General features: G+C 43.6%; 2 protein-coding genes across 9 annotated transcripts in view; both read left to right on the top strand.

The window, feature by feature from the left end:
* LOC126402893 (oocyte zinc finger protein XlCOF6-like) overlaps window positions 1-6,310 on the top strand; it is a 14,384-nt gene extending 8,074 nt beyond the window's left edge. Inside the window, exons 5-12 of one of the 2 annotated variants that reach the window (XM_050065221.1) lie at window positions 1,026-1,124; window positions 1,253-1,376; window positions 1,445-1,718; window positions 1,796-1,857; window positions 2,355-2,479; window positions 2,594-3,092; window positions 4,286-4,741; window positions 5,784-6,310. In XM_050065221.1, coding sequence (XP_049921178.1) covers window positions 1,026-1,124; window positions 1,253-1,376; window positions 1,445-1,718; window positions 1,796-1,857; window positions 2,355-2,479; window positions 2,594-3,092; window positions 4,286-4,741; window positions 5,784-5,998 — 1,854 coding nt within the window. In that variant the 3' untranslated portion in view covers window positions 5,999-6,310. The remainder of the gene's footprint in view (window positions 1-1,025; window positions 1,125-1,252; window positions 1,377-1,444; window positions 1,719-1,795; window positions 1,858-2,354; window positions 2,480-2,593; window positions 3,093-4,285; window positions 4,742-5,783) is intronic. The other variant, XM_050065222.1, reaches the window with a different exon arrangement.
* A 2,752-nt stretch (window positions 6,311-9,062) lies between these two features.
* The window catches only part of lrrfip1b (leucine rich repeat (in FLII) interacting protein 1b), a 33,059-nt gene continuing 31,318 nt past the window's right edge, over window positions 9,063-10,803 (top strand). For 2 of the 7 annotated variants that reach the window (XM_050064975.1, XM_050064978.1), the window contains exon 1: window positions 9,065-10,113. In XM_050064975.1, coding sequence (XP_049920932.1) covers window positions 10,024-10,113 — 90 coding nt within the window. In that variant the 5' untranslated portion in view covers window positions 9,065-10,023. Of the gene's footprint in view, window positions 10,114-10,803 lie in introns of all 7 variants that reach the window. The other 5 variants (XM_050064973.1, XM_050064974.1, XM_050064979.1 and 2 more) reach the window with 5 other exon arrangements.

Genomic DNA, 10,803 nt, shown 5'->3' on the forward strand with positions numbered 1-10,803 from the left:
GAGGAGAGCTATAAGTGCTTAAACAGAACCAGTGTGGGTTAAGACTTGAAGTAGACGTTAAAGCAACTGTAGTGAGAAAACAGGCTAGCAGAATTCACCAGAGCAGTACAGAGACGCTGTCACAGAAACACCGGAAATGACACAACTCGCTTACCGCAATACGTCAGCACCAGCACAGTGGAGGTGTAACATTGAGGGATTTATTTATTTTAAATTTGGCACAAACGTCCACTTTGAAATATGGATGAACTGATAAACTGATAAAAGTCAAAGATCACTGTGACCATGACTGTCTCATTGATTCTTTATCGTCACACGTAGAAGAAATTTCTTTAAATTTGGCACAAATGTCTACTTGTATTCAATGATGAACTAATTAGAATTTGGAGGTTAAAGGTCAATGGTCACTGTGACCTTGTCTCTGTCATTCTCATGGATGCCGCATCTCAATAACTTTCTTTAAAAAAATATGTTTTTTAATTTGGCACACACATCCACTTGGACCCAACAATGACCTGGTTGGAATTTAGTGGTCAGAGGTGACTGTGACCTTGTCCGTCAAATTTTTGTGAAAGTGTTGTCCAATAACATCTTAGGGGATTTTTTTTAACTTGGCACAAACTTCTACTGGACTCAAGAGTGAACTGATAAGAATTTGGTGGTCATAATTACAAGTTCAAGGTCACTGTGACCTTGCATAAATCTCAATTTCCTTTACATCGTATCTCAAGAACACCTTGAGAGAATTTTGGCTGGTTCATCATGAACACAACATCACAGTTCTTCAAACTTGGCACAAACGTCCACTTGGACTCAAGGATAAGATAATTAGATATTGGTGGTCAAGGGTCAAGTCACTGTGACCTTCTTGTGTCTCATTCTTGCAAGCGTAATATCTCAAGAACACCTTGAGGGATTTTTTTTTGTCAAACTCGGCACAAACGTCCTCTCTGGGTCAAGAAGCAGTGATCAGAATTTGGTGGTCAAAGGTCACTGTGAACTCGTAGTTTCCTGTTTCATTTCAGGAGGTGTTTGACCACAGCTTTGACTCCGCCCTCCAGTCCCTCATATCTGACTTCCTGTCCAGGATGGACCAACTGTTTCCTGTGCCGGACTTCAAACAGGTCCTCAGTCCATCCGTCCACACTCAGCTGATATTGTTTACATTCTGTCAGTCACCATGACAACCATCTCTGCAGTGTTACCATGATAACTGTTGCTGGATGAGTCTGACCTCTGCGTGGTGTTTCAGGCAGCCTCCTGGCTCGACGCTGCCCCCGGTGGTCTGGAGGACTGTCTGCAGGAGGCCGACAGGGACAACCTCAGGGAGCTGCTGACCAATCAGAGCTGTTTGCTGGGACATGTGACCACCACAGGTACGACATCACTGTTTCCTGTTTCAGTTCACGCCATTTTACCTGACATCTGTTTCTTTTTTCCTCAGTGGGTCCTGACACGGAGAAGATCCTCCTCTCAGCCTGGTCCCACCCCCTCTTCACCAAACTAACCAATCCAGAGCCTCCTCCCGCCGACGCCCAGGACCAATCGTATCCTCTCCTTGACGTGGAGCTGGTGAAGGTGGAGGTGGTGGTGATGACAGAGGATGAGCAGGAGGAGGTAGAGGAGATTGTGATTGGTCAGTCTCAGGTGGAGCAGGAGGCATCCAGTGAGAGCTCAGCCGTGGGCGGAGTCACACCTGTGATGGTGGAGTCGGACAGGTGAGGCAGCAGCTGTGTCCCCGATCATGTGACACCTGACGCGTGATCTGTAGATTAAACACCTTGTTTCCTGTCAGGTTGAAGAACTCACCTGGACGATTGGCTGACCAATCAGAGGACACAGGTGAGACACATAGAGGTGAGACACATACAGGTGAGACACATAGAGGTGAGACACATAGAGGTGAGACACACACAGTTGAGACACATACAGGTGAGACACATACAGGTGAGACACACACAGTTGAGACACATACAGGTGAGACACACACAGGTGAGACAAACAGTTGAGACACACAGGTGAGACACACACAGGTGAGACAAACAGTTGAGACACACACAGGTGAGACAAACAGTTGAGACACACACAGGTGAGACACATACAGGTGAGACACACACAGGTGAGACACACACAGTTGAGACAAACAGTTGAGACACACAGGTGAGACACATACAGGTGAGGCACACACAGGTGAGACAAACAGTTGAGACACATACAGGTGAGACACACACAGGTGAGACAAACAGGTGAGACACACAGGTGAGACACATACAGGTGAGACACACACAGGTGAGACAAACAGTTGAGACACATACAGGTGAGACACACTGACTAACTCCCGCCTCTCTTCACAGTCAGCCAGTCAGATGCGGCCTGCTCTGAGTTTACAGCTAACGCTCTGTACAGCATCTCCCATAATTCCCAGCGGGTGGCTCACAAGTGTCCTCGGTGTGGTAAATGTTTTATCTACAGATCTCAGGTCAGTGTGAACCAGCACCACCTGGTGCCGTAGTACTACCAGTACATGTACTGTAGGAGTCATGTTTTACTACGACCACCTGTCCAGTCAGCTCAGTGGTGTGTCTGTCTACAGGTGATCCGTCACTTGCGTACCAACAAGTCCTGTGGGTTGGCGCTGACGACGGGTGTAGCTGTAAACATGCGGAGTGCACTTGAAGAAGAGCCCAGCCCCCCAGAGCCCCACCCTTCCAGGACCCACTCCTGTTTCCAGTGTAACGCCATCTTTGAAACCAAAGCAGAGCTGCTGTCTCACCAGCGCAGCCACCGGGCGCGCCCCATCTACCAATGTGGCCAGTGTGACAAGGAGTTCCACCACCTGTCCAGTCTGACCAATCACAAGCAGACGCACCTGGACAGAGGCGGGTTCACCTGCAGCAGGTGCGACAAGGTGTTTGAGTCGGCCAAAGAGAGAGACGCCCATCGGCTGCAGCACCGGCTGCCGGACCTCACCTGTACAGTGTGCGACCAGACGTTCAGCTCTCAGACTCAACTGCTGCGACACCTGCAGACCCACTCTGTGGAGGGAGCCGAGCCCTGCTACAACTGTCGCTTCTGTGACCAGACCTTCTCAGGTAACTTCTGAGACCAAACCTTCTCAGGTAACCTCTGAGACCAGATCTTCTCAGGTAACTTCTGTGACCCGACCCTCTCAGGTAACTTCTGAGACCAGACCATCTCAGGTAACCTCTGAGACCAGACCCTCTCAGGTAACCTCTGAGACCAGACCTTCTCAGGTAACTTCTGAGACCAGACCCTCTCAGGTAACTTCTGAGACCAGACCCTCTCAGGCAATTCCTGAGACCAGACCCTCTCAGGTAACCTCTGAGACCAGACCCTCTCAGGTAACTTCTGAGACCAGACCTTCTCAGGTCACTTCTGTGACCAGATCTTCTCAGGTAGCTTCTGAGACCAGACCTTCTCAGGTAACTTCTGAGACCAGACCTTCTCAGGTAACTTCTGAGACCAGACCTTCTCAGGTCACTTCTGTGACCAGACCTTCTCAGGTAGCTTCTGAGACCAGACCCCCTCAGGTAACTTCTGAGACCAGACCCTCTCAGGCAACTCCTGAGACCAGACCCTCTCAGGCAACTCCTGAGACCAGACCCTCTCAGGTAACTTCTGAGACCAGACCCCCTCAGGTAGCTTCTGAGACCAGACCCCCTCAGGTAACTTCTGAGACCAGACCCTCTCAGGCAACTCCTGAGACCAGACTCTCTCAGGCAACTCCTGAGACCAGACTCTCTCAGGCAACTCCTGAGACCAGACCCTCTCAGGCAACTTCTGAGACCAGATCTTCTCAGGTAACTTCTGAGACCAGACCCTCTCAGGCAACTCCTGAGACCAGACTCTCTCAGGCAACTCCTGAGACCAGACCCTCTCAGGCAACTTCTGAGACCAGACCCTCTCAGGCAACTCCTGAGACCAGACCATCTCATGTAACTTCTAAGACCAGACCTTCTCAGGTAACCTTTGTGACCAGACCAGCACATTTTATGGGTTGTAGGCATACCTTAGTAAGTCACAAGTGTGCTTCAGTAAGTCCCCCCTACTTTTTTTAAGTCAGGCATGCTTCAGTAAGGTGCTGGCGTGTTTAAGAATGTCTAGGAATGCTGTAGAAAGTCAGGCACATTAGTAAGTCGCTAGTGCACTGAAGTAAGTCGCTGGCATGTTAAACTCATTTTGATAGTAGATTTACTGTAGTTCTGGTAGTTGATGTAGTTTAGACGTGTATTACCTCCTCGGTAATCTTTAATGTTCTCTGCAGGAGTGACCCAACTTCGTATCCACCAGCGAACACACACTTTCCGCTCATACCAGTGTGACCAGTGCAGCAAGACCTATGGCTCTCTGACCGGCCTCCAATCACACCGGGCGAGCCACACCACCGAGAGCCGCTTCCTGTGCCCGCAGTGTGGCAAACGCTTCAAGACCCGCGATGGGCTGGAGGGCCACCTGAGGACACACACTGGGGAGCGGCCCTACCGCTGCCCCTACTGCCCTAAAGACTTTACTGCACTCGCCGGCCTAAATGTGCACGTGCGCCGGCACACTGGGGAGCGCCCATATGTGTGCACGGTGTGTGGTAAGGGCTGGCCGTCTGGAGGAGACCTGCAGAAACACATGAGGACTCACACAGGTGAACGGCCATATGTTTGCCAGGACTGTGGGAAGGCCTTCTCCATCTCCTGTCACCTGACGGAACACCGGAGGATACACACCGGTAAGACACACCACAGGGATATCTGGTAGAATGTTCTGGTAAGGGTCTGGTAGTAGATATGCTAAATGTTCTGGTATGGGTCTGGTAGTAGATATACTGAAGTTCTGGTAAGGGTCTGGTAGTACATATACTGAAATTCTGGTAAGGGTTTGGTGGTAGATATGCTAAATGTTCTGGTAAGGGTCTGGTGGTAGATATGCTAAATGTTCTGGTAAGCGCCTGGTAGTAGATATGCTAAATGTTCTGGTAAGGGTCTGGTAGTAGATATGCTAAATGTTCTGGTAAGGGTCTGGTAGTACATATACTGAAATTCTGGTAAGGGTCTGGTGGTAGATATGCTAAATGTTCTGGTAAGGGTCTGGTGGTAGATATGCTAAATGTTCTGGTAAGCGTCTGGTAGTAGATATGCTAAATGTTCTGGTAAGGGTCTGGTAGTACATACACTGAAATTCTGGTAAGGGTCTGGTGGTAGATATACTGAGGTTCTGGTAAAGGTCTGGTAGTAGATATGCTAAATGTTCTGGTAAGGGTCTGGTGGTAGATATACTGAGGTTCTGGTAAGGGTCTGGTAGTAGATAAACTGAGGTTCTGGTAAGGGTCTGGTAGTAGATATACTGAAGTTCTGGTAGAATCAGGTAGTGGATATGGCAAAATTCTGGTGAGGGTCTGATAATGGATAAACTGAAGTTCTGGAATACACCTAATGGTGGTACTTGTACAAGTCTCCAGTGATGAACCCGTGGTCATTGTGCGTTTGGGGTCTTGAATCATCAGACACCCTCGCCCAGGTGACCCAGCAGGGGGTTATCAGCCCCCATCCTGTGTCCAAAGTGCTCCCTGCTCTGTGTGTCCCCCTTCCAGATCTACAGCCACTATGAGGCTTTTTTCAGGCCTTGTGTGTGAGCAGGCTTCAGTACGCGGTTTTAGTAGTAGATGTACTGTTCCTGTTTTTATTGGCTCCCAACTTTTCCCACTTTCATGAAACTGACCGTCTGTCATTTCCTTCTGTCTTGTCCGACCATCCATCCTGTCTATGGTCCAGGAGAGAAGCCCTTCTCGTGTCCGGAGTGCGGCAAATGTTTGCGGAGGAAGTTTGACCTGAAGAAGCACATGTTGTCTCACAGCGACGTGCGTCCGTACGCCTGCACCTACTGTCCGAAGAGCTACACCCGTAAGACTCACCTCAACAGACACCTGCTGACACACCGGACAGCAGACAGGAAGGAGGAGTTGCCGGAGACGGCTGATGAGGCCTGACCGGGACTCCATCCTGCTGTGGTGTCACTGAGCATGCTCAATCATCCATCAGGATCCGTGGTTGTTTGTTGTTGTTGTTGTTGTTGTTGTTTACAGACTCATAAATAAAGAACACTCCGTGGTTGGTGTGTTCATGTGACGCTGATACTGATCACAAAGTGATTATTGATTATTGACCACAGGACCTGGACATGTCGCGTTATTTTCTCGTCTTTTATCACACAGTGTATTGATTATTATGGGATGTCTGTGTTGCCATGGAGATTTTGTATGTGCTCTGCTTGTTGTATAAAAGCTGTTGTGTTTCATATCCTGATGTGACGTTATTCAAACTCCGCCCCAGGGTTTAATGTTGGAGGAAGTAGACAAACTTCATTAGCATGCTCTTATTTTGACAGACAGAACAGGAAATGTGTTGATACCTTTTCTGAACAGGTGATTGTCGTCATCTCTGTGATACCAGCTGCTCTCTGCTGAACACAATAAACTTTATTTAAAACGTTCTGAGACACTTTGACCTCCTGAGACCCTGCGTCCTCATATGAGGACATCACGTCCTGCTTAGGCCTGTAGTTCTAGATCATGGACACTTTTTGTCCCATCTAGTGGTCGTGAGAGCACAATACACTGATCAATGTAAAATCAAGATGGCTACCTCAAACTGGAACGACCATGGTGAAACAGAGGAGGCGGCCCATACCATCACTTATCACCCACCTACACTGCAGCCTTCATTCACCACACACAAGATGGCCGAGTGGATCGACGACTCGCAGGTGACCTTGACAAGTCTGTGAGGGTCACACCCTCACGAAGGTTAAAACCTGCAGCTCCGCAACAGTCAGTTAGCATTGAAGAAGTTCCACGTGTTAAAGGAACACAAGTAAGTTCAGTTGCCTGAATGACGACACGCTATACTATGACTTTTTGTCATGATTTTGGACGACATGCTATACTATGACTTTTTTTCGTGATTTTGGACGACACGCTATACTATGACTTTTTCATGATTTTGGACGACACTTTGGACGACACGCTATACTATGACTTTTTCATGATTTTGGACGACACGCTATACTATGACTTTTTGTCATGATTTTGGACGACACGCTATACTATGACTTTTTGTCATGATTTTGGACGACATGCTATACTATGACGTTTTTCATGATTTCTGACGACATTCTATACTAAGATGTTTTTAATGATTTTGGATGACATGCTATATGATGACATTTTTTCATGATTGTGGACAACGAAACTTAAATTAAAGTCTAATTAAGGTGCCAATAAACTGCACCGCTAAACAAACAAACAACTCTTAACAAATAAAAAACACATGCCCGTCAGGATAGCTTTTTCAATGTACAATACAATGACTTATTTTGATGTAATACGCTACAATGTTTTCTGACCTAATATACTACGTCTTTTTTGATGTACTATTCTACGACTTTTTTGACGTACTATACGACGACTTTTTTTACGTACCATACAATGACTTTTTTTTGACGTAATACACTATGACTTTTTTGACATACTATACTACGACTTTTTTGACTCTTACTGACCTTTTTTTGACGAACTATACTACGAATTTTTTGATGTACTATTCTAAGACTTTTTTGACGTGCTATACTGCCAGATATTAATACATACTTTCAACATATTGTACCACAGTAGCCAGAACTGTAATATTATTACTTTCAATAACGTTGTTATAAGCTACTGTTATTACCTGCATCTCTCTCTCTGTCTCTCTCTCTCTCTCTCTCNAGGGATGTCGTATGCTGTAAAGCCCTGTGAGGCAAATTGTGATTTGTGATATTGGGCTTTATAAATAAAATTGATTGATTGATTGATACTACGACTTTTTTAACGTACTATACAACAACTTTTTTGACATACTATACAGTGATTTTTTTTACGTACTATACTATGACTTTTTTGACGTACTACACTAACTTTTTTTGATGTACTATACTACAACTTTTTCTTTTTGTACTATACATTAATAATTAGGTGAATAAATAACATAATATATAAAATTCATAAACACGTGACAATTAAGTATTAAATAACTTTATTATTTATATATTAATTCATAAATTATTCCATTTTATTAATTACATTTAAAAAGCATTATTTTCTCATAAGTATTTACTCATTCTTTTCTTTAAGCTTCTTATTATATAATTCTATGTTTATTCTTTTAAGGACTGTCATTTATTTCAGCATTTTTATATGATTATGTATTTATATTAAAACTAAATGTGAAAATTATTCATTGTTAAGGATTTGACTTTATAAATATTATAATCATTATTTATAAAATATCAAATGATATGGTTTTTCATTTAATTATTGAAGTATTTTAGGATTTATTTCAAACAGAATAAAGCTTTAAAATATATCCTCATTTATCATCATATATTAATAGTTTTAAAAGTTTTTAATTATATGAATATTTTTATTAATACATTCCTAACGTTTAAATAAACAATTATTGAATGAAGTTTAAATCATAATAATTTATAATTATTTATTCATAAAGCTTTAATTAAATAGTAACATATAATGATCTATTAGTAAACTTTTAAGGAAATTATTATTTATAATTATTTATTAATAACGCTTTAAATTAACAAAATTTTAACAATGATTTATTAATACAGCGTTAAAATACATATATATTTATAATCATGTGCTGATGAGGATTTAATTTATGTAAGTTGTGATGTATTTATAGATATTTCAATATTTTATTTCATAATTATTTACAAAGCTTTCGATTATATAAATAATTATATTCAATCTTTTTCATTCTATATTTGATTATTCAAACATTTTCATTTATTTATACATACTATTTATTCATTAATAAAGATTTATAAAACATAACGTTTTAATTCACGTGAACATCTGGTCATTTAATTATATTCACATTTCTATAGGCCGTACATCGACAGAAGAAAAGTTTTTACTTTATAAAATAATATTTATTGTTTTTTACAGAGAAAAAAAAACATGTCAGGAAACAAACAAAAAAATAAAATAAAATAAAATAATGTGTGGATAATCTTTTATTTTGAAAGCTGACTTCCTGTGTGTATGTAAACACGTGTACCTTGACAGGTAACATCCTGCCCCCACCACAATAAGAGTCTCCTCCCTCCTCTGTCACACTGCGGTCTGTGGGCTCAGGATGCCTTCACGGTCCGGTCCCAGCCCACCTGCGGCTTACCTGTCGACGTGACGCGTGTGTACTTCACGGTCCCGGAGGAAACAGGTCCCGGTTCTTCCCTCACGAGCTTCAGATGCTCGCGACGGTGGCGGATTAAGGAGTGTACCGGCGGCTCTACCGACGCTGCGACAGGAGCGACAACAACAGCCGGTGCGGGTTCATGTGTCGGTCCGCTCCGGTGTTCCGGTACTGCCGGTTAGCATCTAGCTAACGTTAGCTAGCTGATGAGGATGAACGGCGGCTGCAGTCCGGCCCCCGCAGCCGCTCCGGACATCCCGTGACCGCACAGGAGCGTCAGGAAATCTACCGGTTTAATCCCGGACACTTTTAATTCGTGTTTTCCCCGACCTGCGTGTCTCCATCCCGGGGCAGCCCCGCGGATCACTCGGTCCCCGGTAAGAACCGTCCGAGCGGACTGAAGGAAGGTGACCGCCGAACATCAGCAGCAAAACAAGGAGTTTTAATGTCAAACGCATTTTTTGGGTCTTTTTTCGCCTCCTGACGTCACAGTGTTGATTGTTTACACGACAGGAGACCTCTGTGGAGGATTCGGCTCCCGGTTCGGATCTCCCGGACGAAGAGAACCTGAGGTTCGGGTAGGAAGAGGATCCGGTACCGACAGAAACGGACCGCGCCGATTATCAGAGGAAAAAACGCATATTTAATTTTGAGCTAGATTTATTGAGGACTTCAGTGGAGCTGAGTTCCGGGTCCGGATGATCCGGACTGCAGGACACCTTCGGGGATAATTCGGCTCCGGGTAAAACCCTAACACTGCACGATGGGGACTCAGGGACCGGGCAGGAAGAGGATCCCGAACCGGGAGAAGCTGACCGCCGAGGACGATGCTCTCAACCAGATTGCACGTGAGGTGAGTCCGTTGATCGATGCTCGTATCGATCTGCTTATTGATCAGACACAGGTGAGAGGACACACCGGGGTCACACTGCGGGAAGTCCCGGAACTGCCGGTCTGAACGGTCTCATTAAATCATCCCATGAGGGTCACGGAGACTGGACCGGAAACAGCTTGGAACAACAACAACAACAAATAAATACAAACACAAACAAAAATAAATGAAAAGAGAAATTAATTAATAAAATAAATACATGAAAAATATGTTAAACTTAATTTAACAAACATAATTAAAAAATTAAAATAAATAAAATACTTAAAGTTATGAATAATAATAATAACAATAACAACAATAATAATGATAATAATAATAACAACTGGATGAATACATCTGCAGAAATGTATAAACAGCAAAACAATAAATAAATAAAATGATAATTAATGAACAGCAGTGAAAAACAACTTGTCGTAATAAAATGAAAGTCAATAAATATAATTAAAAAACAAACATTTTAACTCAATAAACATAAATGATGAATTAATGTTCAATGATGAAATTATAAATGATCAAAGGGACATAAACAATAATAATAATTATAAATGTTAAATAATAAAATAAAAAATAAATAAATAAATTAACGGGGAAAAAACGGTAGAAACCTCAGGAAGAGCAACTGAGGAGGGATCCCTCTTCCAGGACGGACAG

This window comes from Epinephelus moara, chromosome 16, assembly GCF_006386435.1.
Source record: "Epinephelus moara isolate mb chromosome 16, YSFRI_EMoa_1.0, whole genome shotgun sequence".
In the NCBI taxonomy this organism is placed as follows: Eukaryota; Metazoa; Chordata; class Actinopteri; order Perciformes; family Serranidae; genus Epinephelus; species Epinephelus moara.